The sequence below is a fragment of the Poecilia reticulata genome, chromosome 11 (genome assembly GCF_904066995.2).
Source record: "Poecilia reticulata chromosome 11, P_reticulata-male-v2, whole genome shotgun sequence".
NCBI lineage: Eukaryota > Metazoa > Chordata > Actinopteri > Cyprinodontiformes > Poeciliidae > Poecilia > Poecilia reticulata.
The window spans coordinates 13,886,314-13,908,500 of record NC_088840.1 but is presented as its reverse complement, the minus strand read 5'-3'; the positions used below and the strand labels follow the sequence as shown (position 1 = coordinate 13,908,500).

The following is a 22,187-nucleotide window of genomic DNA, read 5'->3' as shown; positions in this document are numbered from 1 at the left end:
AGGCACAGAGGATATTACCCCTCATGATTTCACATGCATGTGTTCACAAACAGCGCTGCATAGCTCACTGCTGACAGGGTTACCTTGTGACTGAAACATCTGTTTCATCAACCCGTCATATTTATCTTGCACCACAGGTGTTCCCTTTTCCCGTGTTCAGCCGAGTTCAGTCAGGTTTTTACTGCAGGGTCATATAAGCAAATGCTTGTCTCTCGTACATTTGGTGATTTTCTTGCAGAAGAGTTTTTACAAAATGAAATGATACCGCACAGATGCTGCGTCCGTTAGTAGGATACACCGTCTCTAGAACCTGGTGGCGGCAGTATCACAGAGAATGTTGTACTTCAGCAGGGACGGGGAAGTGGGTCAAATATGACAGGGAGGTGCAAATGAGTTGAATCAGGGGCAATGGGTCCATTTTTGTCCAATCAGAGCCAGTTTGAGCTCTTACGTAAAGAAGAATGGGTCTAAATTCCTGTCTCTAGGTTTCCAAAGCTGGTAGAGACATGAGAGACTCACAGCTGTAATTGCAAAAAGAAGTAATTCTACAAAGTATCTGACTCGGGAGGGTAGATACAAATTCACGCCACACCTTTCAGCTTTTCGTTTTTTTAAAGTCGTCTTTATTCACTTTCTACACACTCACTCAATAAAATTAACATTAGAAAGTTTGCTTATTTTCAAGCATTCACTTACAGCTTATGAAAACATGACATTTAAAACCAGAATTTTGCGTCAGACCAGTGAAACCAATTTTAATACATAAATGTGGGCTTAATGAAAAGCATGCGTGATAACAACTTAAAGGAAATTATTTTTAAAAAATTACCTTTAATCTGACAAACAAGCCCCTTCGGAGCATGCGTTATAATTTATTAAACATATAAATATGTAGCTAAGTGCATCTTTACATGCAGCAGACGTTAAATATTTCACAAAAGTGCCTTTTAAGCTGCTTGCAGTTTAGCTTCTGAACAGCCACCCACAGGTTCCAGAGGTTGTGTTTATGCAGGAATGCTTACAGGCTCTCACAGGATAAGTCAGCAGCTCCCATTTCCAAGCCATTTTTTTTTGGGAAACCAGATGACCTTTGAAATATTAAAAGAGCTACGAGCCGCTTGTCATTGTAGACTATGATTAAAACACTGCTAAAACAGCACATGATTCATATACATGCCCTTTTTCAGGGAGTCGGCTGTAAAGAAGTAGCTCCCTCTTACAATGTGCGGCAGCAGAGCCTCGAACGGAAGAGGGAAGAAGAAAAAAATAAAAAAGCAAGCACACCCTGTTTATTAATGTCAAATAAGCCTGGTAGAAAACAGAGAGAGGAAAAAAAATGCATGAAAACCTTTTTTTAGAATGTTGCTGTTTGCTTTGGGCAAATGGGTCACAGTTGCACAACTTTCCAGCTCTTCAAAACTTCACACAGCTGCTTCCAGACTCACGACAAACTGCAGCGAGCGCAGTGTCAAAACGCAAGCAGAGGTGATCTTCTGCACTGCTAAGCTGTTGTTGCTGTTTTACAGCTCCTCAAATTAGTTTCACGTTAGCTCTCTCACAACACTGTTTCCAATCGTTTTATTAATCAATAAAACAAAAGAAATCTCGGATTTATAGGAAAACTCTGCCTACTGGCCGGTAAGAATGTTGTGAAATTGCCTAACTTGTATAAATCCGAAAATATCTTTATCAGGGGTGGTCTCCTCTGCCTGCCTTGCTACTTCAGATGATGTAAATGTGATTTACAAGCAACAAATCAGGGGGGTGTACAGGGAAAGAACCTTGAAGTTCAGGAGCGAGATTACATGTTATTTATTTTTGTTTGGATACAAATCTAACCGTTGGGCTATTGCATCACCAGGTTGCAAAAAAAAAAAAAAGTCCAAAAGTTGTGGGAATACCTTCAGTGGAAAGCCCCGGGTTGTAATAGTCTGATCCGGTTCATAGTTCACACTCACTGGAGAATAAAGGCAGATACAGAAAGAGCGAAACAGATAGAGATCTGCCCAGGAGAAAGGGTTTTTATTTGCCACCTACCTTTACTTTGACTTATTTTAAGGTTCAACAAAGTGGAAAATAATATAACATTTCACATTTTGCCAGAGGTTTTTCAGCAGCGTTCTGCACAAGCCTCACTGATGCCGTCTCACTTACAGAGCAACATGTTTGGTAGGGAAGCGAGCTTCCATGTGCACATGGTTTTGGGTGACGTCCGCAAAGGCATTCAGCAACTGATCAGTGCTTTATTTTGTTTTATTATTATTATTAAAATTATACCACTAGATAAAATTTGCTTTTCTTATTAAGGGCCACATTTATTTAGTGACAGAGCCATTAGAAATGTATGTGAATACTGCTGAAGATTTGCATACAGGATCATCTTTACAGGAAATTGATAATGTAATATTTTAAACCAAGAGTTGCAACGTTAAGGATAGATGCTTGAGGTGAATTTAGCTGTGGCACATTTTGCAGAACTGAAGTTATTTAATATATTCTTGATAAATTAGCGTGACTTTTCCCTGCTATACATAATTTATTTACTGTGTTATGTGAATGCAAAGACAGCAAAATCATTGAAAGTAAATATGCTGAATGTTTTTGTGCAGAGCGGTTCCAGATGATCTCGAAGCACCCACAGCATTTTAGATTAAAACAATTATCTACATTGTTCAGCTCCCCACATTATTACAGTTTTTCTTAATATTTTTCCCAAACTGCGCCCACTTTGACTCTGGGATAGCGAGCAGAGAGTTATTCTCTTGTCTGTCCCAAGAATCCCTTTAGTGCTGGGTGGTTTTATGTTTTAGTTACAGGTCGTGCATGTGTGTGTGTGTGTGTGTGTGTGTGTGTGTGTGTGTGTGTGTGTGTGCGTGTGTGTGCGTGTGTGTGTGTGTGTGAGTGAGGGACTGCAGACGCAATTTAGCTCTAAGAACTAAAGCCTGGTACATCTTTTCATACTTTTCAGTTTATGCTCTCGTACGTAGTCACTGTCAAACTAATTTCATAAACCAAATAAACTGAACTGATGTGCCTCAAGAAGTTTAGATGCGCTACATTGCAAGTTGAAGTGCATTATTGGCAAAGATGATCTGAGGCAAAACCGGGACTGACTGTCAATTTTTTTTATTAAATAAAGTGTATGAAAAATAATAAATATGAAATGCTTTTCAAAGAATACTACATAGAATCACAAAGATAATGCCTCAAATATCGTAGTCAAGACCAACAACTTGGGGGTTTTAAACTTGTCGGTTCCATTGAGCTTAAAAAGTAAATCCAACTCACTTAGCAAACGTGAGCTTGATTGAATCATCGGATGATCCTTATCTCTCTGCTTCCCCTCCGCTCTCCTTCACCCTCTCACTCACCTTAGGCCATGTAAGGACAAATCACAGCAGGGAGGCGACTGGGTGAGCGCTGGTTAATGTGCCGCTTGATGAGATGTCCACGGCTGGAGGCTGACGGAAGATGAGCCAGGGAGAGACGTTGTGCAATCAGCGAGATTGTTTAATTACAGAAGATCAAACACAAGCTCCATGGCAACCCCTGCCACATTTTCCAAAACAATGACGCGGAAGGCATTCGGCATGCATGACGGCCGCGCCGCGCTGCACTGCACATGTCCGGCTCTGGGACGATTACCAGAGAGCCCGGCATTTATTTCAAAGGACGGCCCTACTGTAGTGACATGTTGTCATTTTTAAGAGGGACTGTTGGCAAGCAGATCATATTACATAACGCTTGTAACAATTGACACCAACTAAAAGCTCTGCTATGGACACGGCAAACTATAAACTTGATTTAAGACGCATTGGTTTGATGACTCTAAAGCAGAGGTCGGTGACCTCTAGTGTTCAGCCTCCTGTGGCTCCTTGCACCCCTCCCCCACCCACCTACAAAATCAGTTCAAAATCTTTATTATCAAGTAATAAGAAACAGCTGTTTTGGCATTTTTTTTCCCCTGTATGATTTTATACAATAAGTGTAAAGAACAGGACAGGTTTTTAGGAGCAATTTAAGTTTGTTTTAAACTATCTGCTTTGCATTTCTTATTATTAAGAAAGTGTTTATCTATGTTGAAACCTCCCGTCCCAAAATGGTTGAAGAACATATGAGAACACGGCACTCATTTTTGGAAACGTTGGCAACAACAAAAGCAATGAAAGCAGGTTGCTAAGAGGACTGGGCTGGGGGGATTTCATTAAATCTTCAGTAATCTTATTCAAAATGAGCTGCTATTAAGATTAATAGTGATCAGCCACACATTTTGGATAACTTGCAACAAGGCTGCTTACTAGCATTTGTGCTTCTTGGCAAATGTTATCAGTCTAATTTGATACAAAGTGCAATATTGACCAAAGATATGTTTTATGCATTCCAAACTAATAATTGATGAGGAAATTGCAGATTAGAATGAATCACCAAACTACTACTTGAGTTTCATGTTTGCTGATTTCACCATCTAGTGAAATTGGCCCAAAAGTCTCTGAAGAAGAGACTTTTAGCAAACCCATGGAAATAAATGCTAAAAAAATAAAATAATTTTTTTTATAGAAACACTGATTATTGGCACCCAAAGACGGGAAACTCATCAAGAGTTTTACCAGACTTTGATTTCGACTTGACTCTGGGCTCAAAGCAGATTTGCAAAGTTTTTTTCTCAGAGTGCCTCTCACTCTGTCCATCTCCGCTCTGCCAGAGACGGACAGTCACGACGTCTAGCAGTTAGCAGGAGGCAGTGATGGGGGTCTGGCTGCTTCAGACACCAGATCGGTGCTGCTGCACTCATTCAAGATGCCTCTCACATTCGGATCACACGAACAAACTTTACGTGTAAATAATACTCTGACATCCATATCCTCACGGCAGCGATTCACTCCCTCCTTCTTACCCTGACCCCTCGGTGCCCTTGTTTATTTATTCCTTCTTCTAGTCCTGTTTTTCCCCCCCTCCCCTTGTCTTCCTGCCCATATTCGCTCTCATCTCAGATTAGTGTCAAATTCCTCAGTGCGCTTGTTACGCTTGCTTCAAACGCAACGCCTGCTATATTACGAGCTCCCTATTCTCGGATGCCTCCTATCATTCATGTGTAAGAGCGGAGGTCTGAGACGGTCAAGCAGCTCCATGCATGTTTGTGTCTCTGTGTGCGACAGGGCAGGTCACTCATGAGAGGAGAGGGCCTGCATTCCTCAGTGCAGTACTAAATCCTCACGGGATAGACATCATTAGTGGACTAGTTGTTCCCAGGCTGTCCCATGTCCAGTTCTACGCTGTGTGTGTGTGTGTGTGTCTTGTCGAGGTGAAAGCGCATGTTCTCAGAACCTTTGGTGAATGTTCTTGCGTAACACTTTCATTTAAAGCTGTGTCATTTTAAGGGTTTGTGGTTTTTTTTTTTTTTATAAAAAAGGGCAAGCAGTGGTAGCCGCCTCCCTTTCAGTGTTTTGATATGTTTTGTCTTAATCGGTAAAAGTCTTTAGACAGATCAGTTAAAACTGCAAGATGAATCACCTCAGAAAATAGTTCGTCTATCAGATTCATCCCAGCCGTGAAGAAGTCGTGCTGCAGTACCTGCCAAAACTTTTCACGCACTTGCACAGTTTCGCCTTTTGCTGAATTACGACGAGAAACTCCTGTATACAACTGACATTACACAAACATACACTGTATAAAGACGTACTTAACTTTTTTTTTCTTCTTTTTTTATATTCCTGATGTCATATTACATTGATCTTTTACTGTTTAGGTTGATTTGGATCACACATTTCCTTTCTATTTAGCGATGAGGCAGAATAATGAATGAAATAGTTCTTTTTTCAGCTGTTCTTTACTTTGTTCAAATTCAGATTTTGACCTAAGATACTCCCAAGAGATTTTCATGTGACATCTTGTCATCAGTTTTTAGCTCGACATCTTTTTCATCCTGGTGAGGATGACAGAAGCAGGGTGTGGCAACGGCACTAACAGGAAACACTCAGCTTAAAATTGTCAAAATGTGAAAGGTGGGGTGGTGTCACTCTTGTGCAAGAGCAAGGGCTGAATTTTTTCTTTCCACATCATGACTTTGTGTTCACATTCAACCGAGTTCCACATCCTCATTAAGGGTTACATGCCCAAAACACAGAGTGTGCAGCACAGCTGCATAGGAACCCAGCTATTTGGAGATTGTGGTTTAAAGTGATCGTTAAGTTAGTGTGTCTGCAGCCCCGGCTAATATTAACTTTCTTTTTCTTTTCACCTGATGTAGACCTGCATCGATCAGGTCCAGAGTTCTAGTTTATGTATATAGCACATTTAAAAACAAATACAATGTTGGTCATATTGCTGCATACCAGAGAGTCACCAGCTGCAACTAAGTCCAACCATTTTTATTAGCAGTTCATTTTAGTTTTTTGGCTATGTTTTCTCAATTCCTAATATCATACTATCATTTTTGCATGAATAAAACAGATTTTTTTTTTATTCAAATAATTAGCTTTTGCTTCTGCCTAACTTAAGGTGGTCTACTTATATTATGTGATTGTAACTGCTTGAAACCTACAAGCAGTTGGAGGTTAGGTTTAATTAAATCAAAGCAAACTAAAACACCAAGCAAGTTGGAAAATTAGTCAATTCACTTCACGGTGAAAAGGGGATCTCTTATAAATAAAAGTTCAAAGGTCTTGGTCACACGGAGTTGATTGTATATTATGGAGTTATCTCATTTCCACAGTTTTTCTTATCAACTGAACGAAATAGTTTTAGCAAAGGAACATGATTTGTGTAAATAGCAGCAGCTGTTAATTTTTATAAACCTTATAAACATTATTCCAAATGAACCTCCATAGAGTTCTTCCACAAATCAATTCCTGGTGTAAGAAAAAGATGCTCAGAAACGATGTTCTTTCAATAGCATTGGCACAATAAACTCGTCTGAGATTGGAGCGAAACCAGTGACAAAGTTCTTGAGGCTTCTCTGAGGGCTGTCCTGTCAGCAACATGGAAGTACTTTCTAGTGAAGCAGTAATGACATTTGAGCATCGCTCACTTTCATTTCAACCCCCCAAAAAACCCCAAGCATTCATTAGATTCACAGGAGTCGGTCGAATTTACATTAGAAAGTGACCTCAGAAGAGCTTTACAATTATTACCCAACATATTGTTTAACAGAGCGGCTAAACCCTCTTCATCCTCACTCCTGAAAGATGACTCATGGATGCTGTTTTCATCCCCAGGCACATCACTGATGTTCTCAGTTAAACCACTGACTTGGAAGATGCAGTTTATGTGGAAGGGTTTTAGCATTATATCATTTTCAGCCTAAAATGCCCTCCCATGGCATCACATTTACAATGAGAACAGCAAACGTTTTTTTTTAAAGTAACTTTTCTATACAGGTAATAGAAATGGGTTTAGCCAACCAGAATGTAAGTAAATGTTCCCATACAGGTACGTGGTGATTTTCAATTGCCTTTTGCAAATTGTGATTTATGCTGGACGGGGAATGACATCGCTGTTAGGCGTCTGGAAGTAAATAAGTCACTTCCTCCCATATCTACATCAAATGATATATAGTTGCATTGCATATAGTTGACATACTGGGACAGATTTACAATACTGCACCCTTGTTTAAAGCACAAGCATCTAATGATTTACTCTTGTTCCTCTGATCCTGGAACTCACCAAAGATACTTTACAATAACTGTTTTGACTTACTGCCCTTGACAACAGGTACACCGTATTCATGTTGGCTCATAAATCAGAGAAAAGGAGAACAGGCTGCGGCTGTAAACAGATCACTAAGACACTGAGCAGCAGCTTGTAGTTTTGGCTAAAATGTGGGGGGGAGGGGGGGACAGATAATAAAAATTGCACTTATTTTGTTAAATGTCCTCAGTGCCTTTTTAAAAACGTTTTATCTAATTAGGCTGCAAATTATTTTTTGAGTAGTAGTTGTTTCCCCCCCATCATTTTCCATTTTTACATCTAAAAATGACTAAGCTGGCCCCTATCCTCTCTTTATTTTCCCTCAGTATAAAACTAAAAGAAGAAAATTGATCATTCAGAATATTTTATTTGACAATAAAACAGAAAATAAAACATATTAAACATGTCCAAAACTCAACAAGTTGTCTTTTTTTTTCTCCCCAAGTTGTAAATGAGGTTTTATAGCTTTAGGGAGAATTTCATGAAGCAGGAGAAAAGGATGAATTGCTCACTGGATTACAAGGTTTGCTGTCCACCAGTAAAGAAGGATATGCTTTTGCCCCTGTAAGCTCCTAACCTTGTCTGCGGGTGTAAACTCCAGGGAATGTGGTGCGGTTAGAGGTTCTTAGAACACCACCAGAACAAGGCAGGTCTGACAGAGACTGTGTGTGTGTGGCTTGCGACACACTCACTCTCTCTCTCTCTTACACACACATATACACACGCCATAGCCGCGTTGCCAGTGAGTCAGTGTGTGAATCACACTCCAGCTATGCTGCTGGTCGATTTTATAAGAGCCGGCGGCACAACACTGTTTAATATTGCAAACAACTGTACTTTGTGGCACTCATTCACACATACACACACACGCAAATATATATATATATACACACACATAATCAAATGCACTCCCTCTAAATGAAAAAAACAAACATTTCCATCATTTAGACGGACTGAAAGGCAGAGGGTTGCACACCCAGTAATGTGATTGCAGATGAGTCAGAAAATGAGCAAAGGGAATCCTTTCCTTTTTGTGTGCCAGATCTATAGGATGGCCAGTATGAGTTGTACCCCCTAGATACTAAAACTAACTTCTGAATTTTGCTTCTGCACAAACTCATTTGGGAATGTGGAAGGATAAGAAAAAATATGAAGAGGGTTGTGCTAAAATCATCCATCTATGTCAGCCTTAAAGAATGAATCATCTGTTTCAGCTAGACTAGCAGATACGCAGCATGATGTCAAGATCTGATTAAAATTTAACCTTTTTTTTTTCTTTTTAAATACAAAACAGTTTTGTACTTAAAATATCTGAGGTATGAAGTAGTGTGTTTTTTTTTTTCACATAAAAACAAACCACATCTTGAAGATTTTGCACGCTGATTAAAAGTCAGACTTCAAAAACAGTCGGTTTGAGGTGAATCTCGCGTACTGCTGCTGCCCGTGGGGAGAAAAGAACACGATGTCTCCTTGTTTCTGTCTGACGGACTGAGCAGGCAGATGGGAAAACGCTGAAACATCGCCCTCTGGTGGCGTCAACGAGAGAGGCGCTGTTATCAGAAAACGTCACTTGAGACGTTCATTTGTGGGGAATTGTGAGAGTTTGATGTCAAGGTCACAACAGCACACATGCAAATGAGACAAGGCAGGTTTATTTGTAATCAACAAGGTAATTCAAAGGGCTTTTCAGCAAAACACTTTAAGAAGATTAACTTAAAAACATTTAAGCTGAGATAAACTAAAAGACATTTAAAAAATGAAGATTTTCAGGGGGGAAAAAAGCAAATTTAAGACGAATAAATATACATTGACCCGTCCTCTCCTGCACATTGTGAGAACATTTGACCCAAAATTAGATTTTTGACGAACACCATGAGATCTTTACTCAGATTTGTAATTGCAAAAAGACAAAAAGTAAAGAAAAATCTCTATCAGAAAATGTCACTCGCTTTTCCTGTCAACCAATCAATGCGAATCACTAATGCCTACACTGAAGCCTTGGCTGCGACGCCGTTAAAACATGTCATTTGAAACGCTCGCCAATAAGGCAATCTCTTTAAACAAGTTCTGAACAATTTGTACTCATTTAAATCGGTGTTCAGAAAGAAAGAAAAAAAAAGCTGTTGGCAAAGTAAGATCAGTGCCAGTGACCTCAAGGGAAAGACGCAGCACATGAAGGCGTCTGCATGAGGCCGTGCTGCGGCTGACTTGTGCCGCAGGTGTAGAGTTTGATAGGAGGGGTGTGACGCTGCCGGCCTATGAGTCAAGTATAAGAACCTGGAGCTTTGACTGACCTCTCCAAGTTGTCCCTGCATCCCCCGTCTCCTCCTCCTATGTCTTTGCATCTTGTTTGTTTTTGTTTTTTCGCTCTCTGACTCATAAACCAACTCTTGCCTCCTCTGGCACCTCTGACTTTCTTGGCTAAGGCAGAAAGCTGGCGCTTTTTTTCTTTTTCTTTTTTTTTTACCACTCCAATCGTGCAAGTCTTTCTCTTCGCTCCTGTCAGATCCAGTTTCTCTCAAAAGTCACTCTTTGGCTGCGATAAGGGAGTGGAAGGTTTATCTGCGATTGGAAAACTTCTGACTCACCTCATCACACAAACTGCAGGTGATGAGTCACTGCAACGCGGGCCACTCGGCACAGTAAAGACAAACGGCTACGTGAGTGCGTGCTAGTGTGGCCATGTTTGCGTACACATTAACCTTTATGTGCGTTTGGGTGCTGCTGCAGAGAGGTTTCATGACACACCACCTACGCACCTTTTAGTCGAAGCCAGTGAGATAATTAATGTCCCTGCAGGCGAGGTTACGGTCTCCATCGAGTTTATTGCGTACGGATCAAATTTTAGGTTTAAAAGACTGTAAATTTGCACACATATTTAGCATTTCTTTAACACAGGTGCATGTGTGCCATAGAGCACCGGAGGCAGAAGAGAATTCATTATGACACGGCCAGCTGCGAATTGTGTAGAGTGACTCATCCAAGACAGACAGGAGCCATCAGCGGACACTGTGGTTGCAGCCTCTACCATGACAGACAACAGCACACAGCCTCCTGAACACACAAGAGGGTTTTTTTTTTTTGTTTGTTTTTTGTCAAGTGCAACATGCATGGACATGGGGGGCTTGATTTATGCCACGCATGCATCCGTATTCATCCACACGAACGCAAACGGTGCGCCGCGAAAAGTTTCCGACTCCCCATTTGTTTCCATTTTTGCACGTCTGTGGTAGAGATGAGTCACTTTTAACTGCCGTCATCACATAACTACTGTCACTTGGACTGATTCACACTCCCGACAGTTTCTAAAATAACAATCAAGCTCTGCTGGGCTTTTCGAAATCGAAAACCTGGGTGAGAGCATGCCGGGTGCTTTTATTCTTTTATTAGACGGAGTACCGTTTCACTGGAACATGACCCATCATACAAATACAGTGTATATTTAGAGAATGTGAGATCTATATATAAAAAAGATATAGCTCAAAAGAATGGCTTGCTGAAAAACAAACGGCACAGCATAAAGGTTGTCTTCTACAAAACATGACAATGAAAACGTTTTTTTCATAAATGCAGACATGCACCCTAATGCATATCTGGAAGAAACTCAACTTCGCTTTTAAAACAGTCAATCTGTATTTTGTTATTCTTTTCTTCCTCCACTGACGAGCACAAAGGGCTTAACGAGGTTAGTGTTCGTCGTCTGAGTCCTCGTCTTCATCCTCATCACCGTCCTCCTCCTCCTCGTCCTCCTCAGATTCATCCTCGTCCTCTTCTTCATCCTCCTCCTCCCCTCTTCTCGTCTGGCGGCTGGAAGCTCTTTGTTGCTGTGACAACAAATTAAGTCACTGCGCAACTAAAACACTTGGCAGATATTTATTAGGCACACTTTGTGCTTTGGTTGAGTCCAGAATGTTTTCGTTCCGTCACCTTGCTCAATCAGCAAATTCCGCACAACCCAAATCAGGTCGCATTTCTCAAAATTGGTGTTTTACTTTCAGTCTTCTGCTGTAAAACAGGTTCTGCAGCGCAAGTTTCTCACCATCAGTCTGTATCTTTCTAAGCAGTAAGCGATTGCTTCCGGATAAATTCAAATCTAATCACAGGAAGAGGGGTATGACAAGTCTGAGGCATGCTGGTATGACAGGAGTGTGTTGCAATGTGTCTCTGAAACCTTTAATCTGATCATCTCTGGACAGATAAAGTATCTGAACATACCGGGTATATTCAGCCTCCGAAGCCTTCCCTCAGACACGCTTCTTTTTCTTTCTTACAAATAAAAATGTGAAAATTCAGCTCCCTCTGAGCCCAATACTTTGCAGAGCCATTTGCAGCAATTACACCTGCAAGTATTTTCTCCCTGCAACTTTTGCAGAGGTCTCCACTTTTCTTTGAAAAACATCTCCACCTCAGTCAGAGTGGGTGGAGAGTTTCCTTAAACATCAACCTGGGAAAGTGCAACTTGGTCCGCTTATGATTTTCTTGCAGTAATCACTTTCTTCTTGCCACTCTTCCATAAAGGACACCTTTGTGGAATGCATAACAACAACTGTCGCGTTAACAGTTTCTCCCGCCTGAGCCGTGAATGTCTGCAGCTCCCCCAGTTACACCGGGCCTCCAAGTTGCTTCTCTCGTTATTCCTCTCCTTGCCCAGCCTGTCGGTTTAGGTGGATAGTCATATCTTGGTATTTGCAAATGTGTCATGCTCTGTTTTAAGATGGTGGACTGAACAGTACGCCGTCACATGTTCAAAGCTTCGTACAGTGTTTTATAACCTTACCCTGTTTTAAACTTCTCCACAACCTCCTTGCTTTCTTTGTGATACTTTTTGCTTACAAGTTTCTGTAAAGTCTGTCAGGTTCCTTTTGTTAGGACTAAACTGATAGATAAATGTTTTCAAACGCCATTGTTTGGAATAAATTTGATTTAGGGGTATTAAAGTAAAGGTGGTTCACTATTTCCTAGAAATCTGAATTAGAAAAAATAGAAATCTGGCTACTCTTTTTTCTTCCACGTCATAATTATGGACTACTTTTTGTTGCCCTCATCACATAAAATGCCAATAAAAGTAATTGAATATGCTGGTTGTAATTGGTGGATAGTTTTGCAAGAAACCACAGTAAATCCAGAATTAGCCACTCACAAAAATGATCAGTGCTGGGTCGTTAATGTTGGAGAAAATGGATAATATATGCAGCGTGCGGTGACATGTGCAAATTAAGAGGAATGATGGATGGGGAAATGCCGTGCTTCTTCTCTGACAACTCACTTATCCAGCACCAGCCCATGCTGGCATGAAGAAGCCACTGTTTTTTTTTGTTTTTTTTTAAACAGCGGTGAGGTTTTCTTTTCTTTTTTTTTTATCACAACAATAAAACTTACGCAATCGCAAACATGAAAGATAAAATGATTACAAGAAAGCCATGACAGCAGGGAACTTTCGGGGAAATTCTTGCTTAAACGTTTCATCTTACCTGTAAGGTACCTGATGTACTCAGGAAAGACCCGGTGTGATCAAGGGACGTCTTGGAATTGGCTCGCACTATGTCTAAGCGGGACTGGAAATCAGGGGGGTGCAGACAATTCCTGAACACCTGCCGAAACCAGAAGGGGGTGGGGGGGTGCTGCGTCAAAACGGTTAAGATACTACTGAGGGATTGCTAAAGCAAAGCCTGCATATCTAAAGATCAACCGAACAATGTGACAAATAGGACAAATGAAAGCAGCTCGGCGGTTATCAGTTTGACACTAAGCTGTGATTTTAACCACGCCGATGTTTTTCAGGACTCAGGATCAGGACTGTCTTCATGCCTACCATTGTGCATGTTTCAGATGATTCAATCTCCCATGTTTTTGCACAATGAGTCACCGTAAACCAGCCCCATCTCAGCAAAGAGTTTTGTTTCGATATGAATGGAAGGCAGATGATTCAGTGCAAAAACACACAGATTAGACGGCGACGGGCGGAGGGGAACAACACAAGGGCATCCGCAGGAGGAACTTTGCGCACTGAGAATCATTGATCTCCTTTGTTTTTCCTTTCTCTCTTGAAATAGCCGAGAGAACCACTCAGCAGATGGTAAACAAAGGAGGAAAGGCCGGGACGAGTGATCGCATCGTGCAGCGATTACCGCAGATGACTTCAAAGTTAAACCACGGGACGTGGACTGCGACATGTCGGAATATTAAACAAAACCCTCAGGTTTATCAAACAAAGACCAGAGGGCGTACTTCGAACTGGATTAGGATTTGGTGAAAAGTACAATCTAATAATGAGATACAGAGGATGACTGTAAAAATAAAGTGAATTCAACAGGGAGACTTGTTAACCAAATGTTTCTGCTTAAATTCAGATGTAACAAATCTTCTACGTCCGCTGTCTGTTAAAATAGCGTAGAGGTGAACGTGTGGTTGGATCGGGTGTGAAATGTTTGTCTGGGTTTATAGAAACCTCATCACCCAGGATTATTTTACAGGAGCTACTAAGTTGCTTTGTTGTGCAGCCCTTTACCAGATATTGATTAACAATTAAAACTGTGGACGGCTTGAAAGCCTCATTATGTACAACTGCAGTCTGTAAAAGTGACCATGTGACTGAGTAATGAGCTGTGCAATCAATTATTTGCAGTTCCTCTTTATTTGCGATCTGACCACAATCATCTCACAGGAGATGAACACAAGAGCGCATTTTAGTGCTGATTGTGGGCACAACTGTTTCCACAGCGATGCCGAGAATCTTTTTGATTGGATCAGTAAGTGTCAGGTAGAAAAGTTTCCATTATTGTCATTTATAGTGAGTTATGAAGGACTTGAACCTATTTTTTTTGAGATTCTAAAAAAAAAAGTACAATGTTGATGATATTTCAGAACTAGAGCTGAATGTTCAAGTTTGAATTTATCAAGAATCTTCTAACATACAGACTCAAAGTTATTCAATAAATTAGAAAATACATCTGATTTTTTCAGATTAAATGTAGCTTTTGGAAATACATATTTTTTAAAATGTATTTAAGATATTTTTATCTTAATAATTATATCTTTATTAAGAAATATTGATCTTAAAAAAAGAGAAACATATTTTATGAAGCCCACATTTCCGTGTTAAGCATGTTTTTTATTAGTTTGGCACAACATTGAAATTCAAAATGTTGTGTTATCATTAGCTGTAATAAAATCATCATAATTAACAAAAACAAAGGTTTGAAAACTTCAGTTTGTGTCTATATAAAGTGTTTCATTTAGTGAATAGTTATTGAAATAAACTTTTCGAAAAAAAAATCTAATTTATTGAATATTATCATATTTACGGTACACATACTCAGCCTTATATGACTGATTGTTCTTTAATAAGTTACAAAGAAACCACATTTTTAACCAATTAATGTTTCTCAACAGAAAAGCTGACGAATTCAGACTAAACAGTCTCAATTGTCAATATGATTGAAGTACGGTGTATTCCGGAATCTTGATGTTAAGCTGCTATATTTATTCCAAAAGTAATCGGAATAATTTTTCGGTTGGATCGCCTGCTCTTGTCAAAAGTTTTTCTCAACTGACCAAAACTGTTAGATGAAGCAAAATTGTTTATAGAGTGACCCACAACAACTCACCAACCGCTGATCGTAAACTGAGACCACAGTGAGTTTCATTTCAACAAAAACTAAAAGGGTGCCAACAAAGAGGGAAGCTTGTGCTCCACAATAAAACCCTTTAAGCTCGACTTAAGCTAGCAGTGACCCACGCAGCCAGTCCATCTATGTTCTAAGAAACGTTTTACGATCAGAGGAGATAAAGACTGAGTGCGTTGGCCTCAATGATGAGAAGAAATTTTAGAGAAGTCAAGGTGAGGTTATCAAACCACTGTGCTGAATATTAAGCATGCTGGTAGCAGCATCACGCTGCCGAGCTGCAGTTTTGCTGCTGGTGGTAGCGGGGCAGCGGTGGATGAAATAACAAAACGGGACCACATGCAGCTTCTTTCTTTCTCCCCCCTACAGTTAAATGGTTATAACATGGACAAAAATGTGTGTTTTGAACAGACAATGATCCCAAACATATTAAGTGTTTTGGTTTTGGAATGAATAAAGCAGTCTAGCATAAAGTTTCTGGATTGGCCCTAAACTCAAATCAATGAACTGTGTTTAAGTGGTGTGACCCTTTTGCAAGAAATCAAATACTAGAATCTATCACTTCTCACAATAAGAGAAGTTAAATACCCAGCCAAAAGTGATGGCAAAACGTGATGATGTCTACAACTCTCTGCACCTTGCTAAGCAACATTCAAGCAAAGATGGGTGGATATAAATGTATATTTATGAGACTGCATGGATGATTTTGTTTCACTCAGGAAAAAAAAACAAACTAGTTTTTAATAATAAGTGAAGTTGCTTATTGGTCAGTCATGCCACCATAAAGAAAGAATACCTCAAATGCAAGCCAATGAGTGCATGTTAACATTTGACGGGCACACCTCCATACCATACCTCCAGGTCTGCTTCCTCATCCACACTTTGGATACTTTGGAATGCCACAGTGTAGATCTCCAGAGCCTTGGCATGGAAGGACATTTCCACGGTCACAAACTCACCAAAGACTTTCTGTAAGAGAGGAAGATGCAGATAAGATCCACAGAACGAGAGCGAGAGTGAGCTGGAGCGGCGTGTCGACTGACAGGAAATGGTGGCAGGGAAGCTTGTAGTAAAACAAGAATAGTTTTCAGGCAGCTAAAGATGAGCCTGTGTGCGGGGCAGCAGACTCCGGAGACTAAACTGGTCACTACTGTATGGTTTCAGTTTGCTGTTCTCCCCACTGCTTCATACAAATAAAATAACCCGGACAACAACGGAAGTAGAGAACCTTTATGTCCTGGATCTTCTGTCGCTCAAACTCATCGATGGTTTCCTCCAGCTGCTTGGTGGTTCGTGTGGCATCCATGGTTGCTCTTTGAAGCTCAGTTTCAGCCTGGGTACAAGAAAATCCACATAATAAGTACTAAAAGACGATAAACACCTACGAAACTCTCAAGGAATAAGCATTTTAGATGTTCTTCCACTGCAGTGGAACAAAGAATGAACTTTGTAAGAAACAGTGCAGAGTAGTTAAGCGGGCAGATCTCATGGGGCAGACCTGAGACTGAAAGTTTAATTAAGGAAACGCACACACAAAAATGAGTATTTTACTTTATCAGGTGAATGCTAAACAAGGAAAATGTGCTTCACAGATGAAGCACTTATAATTTGAGATCACAATCAGCTGCTATTGCACGAATGTTTCTTTTTGTTTCTGATCAAGAACTAAAGAGAAACAAAACAAGGATACGATGATCTGTCTGTCTGAAGGGTTTCTAAGTCTGGTCTTCTCGAGCTGAGCCATCTGCTTGGCTTCTCTGTCTCGGGCGCTCTGTGTTGCCTTCAGATCCTCCTGCACAGACACGAGACATTTTTCTCATGATTTCAATCAGATAAAACTTTAAACTGATGAGGTGAGCTGCAGAAAAAGTGCAACATTTGCAACTCACATAAGGTTAATTAACCTAGTAAGATTGCCACTAGACATGGGCGGTTATCAAGGTGTAACAAGACTTAAAAGGTCATAAATTACCAAGGTTTAAGCGTTATTTTTATATGACGCCAGAGAATTTGCTGAAATTGCCACACATGAGCCATAAATATAGCTTATGGTACAAGAGTGAATACTTGTACCATACAAGTAAAACAAGTTTTTGCTTGTTTTACTTGTCTCTTCCAGTCACGGATCTCTCGTCTATTCTTGCTTATACAGGGTTGAGGGGAGTGGAGGCTGGTGCTAAAACTCCAGATGTTTTTGGGTGAAAAGCGTGATAGATTCTTAATTATTTTTATCTAAATATACACATCCACATATTTGAAAAACCAGACATCTAAAACAAAGTAGGCATCTTTAGAAAGTTTAAGTTTCATACAATAACTAATAAAAACAAGCACTCTAAATGCTACAAACAAACAAACAATAGGCCTTACTTTCAATTTTCAGTATTTAACAGGAAAGGTGCTGACTATCGAGAGTACCTAATGGGTTTGCGTCACCTTATCACTGAAACAATACTGCCCTCTTGCAGCCATGCAAGGCCATTGACAGGGGCCTTTTAAAAAAAAAAACAAATTCACACATTTTAATTGTGCAGCTATGTTGTTTAGTTCAACTTTAATCAGTGCTCATCAACCCAAGCCGGGCTCTCGGTGACCCCTTACCCTTTTACGTTTCACCACAGCTCCATAGCTTTTTAACGGCTCTATGACTCTGGCCTCAAGTCTTTCCACCTATAACGTGATTTACATGTTAGATTTGGCCAAAAAACGTCATTTAAATGTGACTTGGATATCACGAAATGTAACTGAAAATCAACCTCAGCTTGGCGGTAGTCTTGAATCTTGGCAAGGTGCTCTGCAAACTGCTTCATCCCCCTCTTCAGGTCTGGCGTCTCCGTGTCGGCGTACAAGCCGATTTCCCGGACAAGAAGGTCTGCTTTGTCTCGCAGCCTGGCTGTTTTGCGGGCGTAGGCAGCAAACAGTTGGCACATGTCTCCAAAGTGTTTCTCCACTTTGGTTATGTTCTCCTGGATCTTCCTCGTCTGGTTATCTCTTGAAGGTCAGAATGAATTTGGTCCAATTAATAAAAACACAGCTCACACAAACACATTTGTGACATTTTTATTTTGCTAGAGAACATCAGTGAATAAAGAGAATCCTAAAAACAAAAGAGCTCACAAGACAAGTGGTGGTGAAGTTTAGAGCAGAGTTAGGTTATAGAACAATAGTGAGCATCATGTGGAAAACTGTCCAGTGCATAATCTAAACATGTAAAGTACGGAGCACGGCATTACTTTAAGCCTACCAAAGCAAACCAATTAAACAGTCTAGGCAAGGATAACATTAAACAAGGATCCAGACAAGAGGTTCATGCCCCCCACAAATCTGGCCTTTGTATTCATGTGTTAGAATGGCCCAGTCAAAGACCAGACCTATTCAACTGAGGATCTGCAAGACGGTTTTTCGATGTGCAGAGATAGTGGAGAAATAACCTAAAACATTGCAGTGAAAGGCGTCTCTATAAAGTTCATTTTCAGATTTACTTAATATAAAACAGAATTTTCCTTCAACTTCATGAAAAATATGGGCTACACTGAGGTTTGTAATTTCGCAAAAACGTGAAAAACGTTAAAGGACCACGGATATCGTAGAATGAATGCCGTAGCCATAGGATAGATTTTAAGTTCAGAAAATGTATGCCAACTGTAAAGAAGCTCCCTGCATCATAGACACATTGAGGATATAACGTTATGTACAGTATTTCCAGATTCTTAGAGAGAAAAAAAACAATCAACTCACTTAGACGCGTAGACATTAGCTAAAGATATTTAACAATATAATTCAGCTAGAAGTCAGGAGAAAAACATTCGCGAAAAACCCAAAATAATTAAAGCTACTGAGCTATATCACTGCTGGTTTTGAGCTTGATTTTGTTCGATTAACTTTCATTCTAATTTATTCAAAATATCCTGATAAATGAGTTTTACCTGGCTCTCGCATCCGGCGTGCGACTCATCTCTGCAGACATGGAATAAAAACGTTTTACAGGAATGTCCACTCGCTCCTTTTTAGCTAACTAGCAACTAGCTGGGTTGAACGCCAATCGGCGGTTTCCATGGAGTCACTAGTTCACTTCCGCTTCAAGGTTGCATTCTGGGAAATGAGGTCTTTGACTCCTTTTGAGATTTCATTTCGTTTATCGAGTCTTTGGAGGAAATGACTTGTTTTTTCTTACTTAGATGAAAAATCAGTCATCACTTTGTTTATTTTAAAAATAATATGACTCATCAGGATTTGTTTATTTCGTTCTGCACATGCTGAACATTCAAATTAGACTTAATTTTAAGGCACATTTTGACATTTCTTTCAATACATTGTGCAAATATCTGCTTTTAGTGTTATAAAAATGGGACAGACAGAGATAAATCACTGAAGAAAGTTTCCTTCCTTTAATGTGACATATATCCTGTACAACTCAATTAAAAAGTAAACTGAAATATTTGAATGGAAAAACTAAGGTTAAACCTTAAGCACTAATTGTATTATGGTGCAAGCGTCATCTTCCCAACAAAGACTTGGATTTGGAACTGATTCTAATTTCCTCTAACAGGGCTAAGGCTCTAATTTCAACAATAAAAATAAAAATACAATAAAAAGACGAGTGTGCGTGGTGGTGCAGTGTCCTTTGTTGTTTTTGCATTAAACATACATTTTACCTTCAAATGTTTTATTTTGTTGTTGTTTTGTTTTTTGATGAAGACAACCACATCTGTGGCTTCAAGAAGATTTTAGGTAAACATTTTAGTTTAGTTTGGTATTTCTGCTCAGACAGAGCAATCTTTAAATTCAGCTTCCAACTTGATCTGGTTAAACATTCATTTTAATTAAAAATGTGCAGCCATTTCGCTGTTTCTCTTTCATATAACTACGAATAAGTAACAAAATATGTATGATTTCAGAATATTCATATCCCATCAAAAGAGCATGTTTAAATCACCCCACACAAAATTGTGATGCATTGAATTACAGAAGCCCAGAAATGGTCTGTTTTAGGCTATCTTGATACCAAGACTAGATATTGTGATCGCTGAAATAAATGGGAGCATCATTGTAATTCCCTCCTCCGTGTTTGGGAATGCATGAATGTCACCAGCTGCTACATCTGCGCCTCTGTGGAAAACGTCCAAAAACCTTAATTATCGTGCTTAATCATCCGTGGGATTGAAGCAGGGGAGTTTCCACTGTAACAGATTGGAGATGTAAAACAAGGCGATTGCATTGAGGTGTGTGCACCAAATCCCAAGGGAGCTCAGCTTATACTTTCAGATGTGGCTGACAGTAGTATAGATAACCTTTTTTTTTATTTTATAAGCTCTTTATGACACAACCCTAATGAGTTATTAAAGTTTGAATTTTAAATCCTGTCTGTACTGTTATGAATTATTTTTGTCAACTGTATTACTAATAAATACAAAAACGAATGCAGCACTGGAAAAAAAAGTCCTGTGAGAGCCCACAATTGAACATAAATGTCAAATTTGTCAAGTTCACTAACATTCAATGTAAAAAAAAAATTAAACACATGAAATGATGAAAACTGTAACTATTACTGGTTACATTTATTGATCTTTTTTTTTGTTAAAATTCTATATTAGACATTAAGACACATTGTAGGATTTTTTTCTGAAATTTGCCTTGTAGTCAGTACAGTGGTTTACAAAAAAAAAAAAAAAAGAGAAGTTTTTATTGTGATTACATCATCCAGCCACACGAGGGCAATCCAGTTCTGTTTATCCCTTTCATAAACCTTCACAAAGTTACAGGTGGAACTGCAATCATTGCTCCCCCCTCTAAATCTGTGAAAAAAGAACCTTCTGACTCACAGTGTCTGTTCAGTTCATTATCATATATTTACATTATTTACACTGCTGAGCCCCGGATAAGATTTTAAACCCCTAAACCTTACAGGACAAACAGCAGCTGCCTGTCAGTTCGGCTTTGGCTGCAGGTTTGTGCTGCGAGAAGCTTATGGCTCTTAAATCATTTAACTTGGCTGCTGGTAAATGTATACAGGGGTTGTGACATCTGCTTTCGCTGTGGGTTTAACTTTGTTGAGGAGCAGATGGTGTTTGTTCCAAACCACCAGTTAATATGGAAAACACTGCGGCCACCGGCAGCGGCTCTCTCTGCTGGTTTCATAAACTCCTCGCTGTCTCTGTCCCTCTGTGCCCTCTTCTTCAGTCCTCTGCCACCCTCTGTGCTGCAGCGGCAGAGCCGCGTGGCCTGTTGAACAGATTGGGAATGACATATGTCAGACGCTGTGGAACTTGGTGGGGAAGCCAAGTGTGCGTCTCTCAGCATGCTCGTGTGCTGAGCCCTCCCCATTTCAGGTGCGTGTGTTGTTGTGTGCGGACCCCAGATGCGAGACATTTCTTCCCCGTCAATATCAAGATGGAGTCCGCGGGAGGCCTGCGCGTGCGTTCAGGGAGGCAGAGGATTATGAGCGGCATGATATCTTGTTTGCCACTTGATGCATAAAATGAAGTCACAGGCTGAAAGTCAATATCTCATCATGCTGATTTTTGTTAACTTTTCTCAAACTCTAAATTCCTCTGATTTGACAACACATGGCGAAATAAACTCCGGTGGGAAATATATCTGTCCTTTCTCCATACTCCAGACTCAGTTGTTATTGTTCTAACTCTTATAAAGTCCCTAAATTAAGAATCGATTTGTTCTCAAACTCAATAAATGCTCTCACGGAGCGTGTCAAAGTAAAGCAGAATTCCCAGATCAATCTGCCTGGCAGAGTAGATTTGGCTACAGTTCAGTTCAGTTTTGTTTTTTTTGTTTTTTTTATCCAGAAAATAAAAATATAAAATACATAAGAGATTGTGGGAAGCAATTTCAGCTGCACAGAAGGTCTATATGCACAAT

The 22,187-nt window shown here is 39.9% G+C and overlaps 1 protein-coding gene across 1 annotated transcript; it reads right to left on the bottom strand.

Annotated features, from left to right (window-relative positions):
- Positions 1–9,320: 9,320 nt before the first annotated feature.
- Positions 9,321–19,396, bottom strand: cibar1 (CBY1 interacting BAR domain containing 1). Its single transcript, XM_008421963.3, has 9 exons — positions 19,238–19,396; positions 18,068–18,302; positions 17,913–17,981; positions 17,002–17,103; positions 16,810–16,815; positions 16,540–16,644; positions 16,167–16,280; positions 13,158–13,277; positions 9,321–11,510 (listed from the first exon to the last, which is right to left on the bottom strand). The coding sequence occupies exons 1-9, from the start codon at positions 19,276–19,278 to the stop codon at positions 11,373–11,375; spliced, it is 930 nt and encodes a 309-aa protein (XP_008420185.1). The 5' UTR covers positions 19,279–19,396; the 3' UTR covers positions 9,321–11,372.
- Positions 19,397–22,187: the final 2,791 nt, after the last annotated feature.

Bases quoted from the DNA above. Each gene is read 5' to 3' on its own strand.
- cibar1 (XM_008421963.3), bottom strand. From the start codon at position 19,278: ATGTCTGCAGAGATGAGTCGCACGCCGGATGCGAGAGCCAG. The intron at 13,278-16,166 runs GTATGGTATGGA...TGGTTTCGGCAG, and splicing joins ATGAGGAAGCAGACCTGGAG to GTGTTCAGGAATTGTCTGCA. The intron at 11,511-13,157 runs GTAAGATGAAAC...TTGTTGTCACAG, and splicing joins GTACATCAGGTACCTTACAG to CAACAAAGAGCTTCCAGCCG.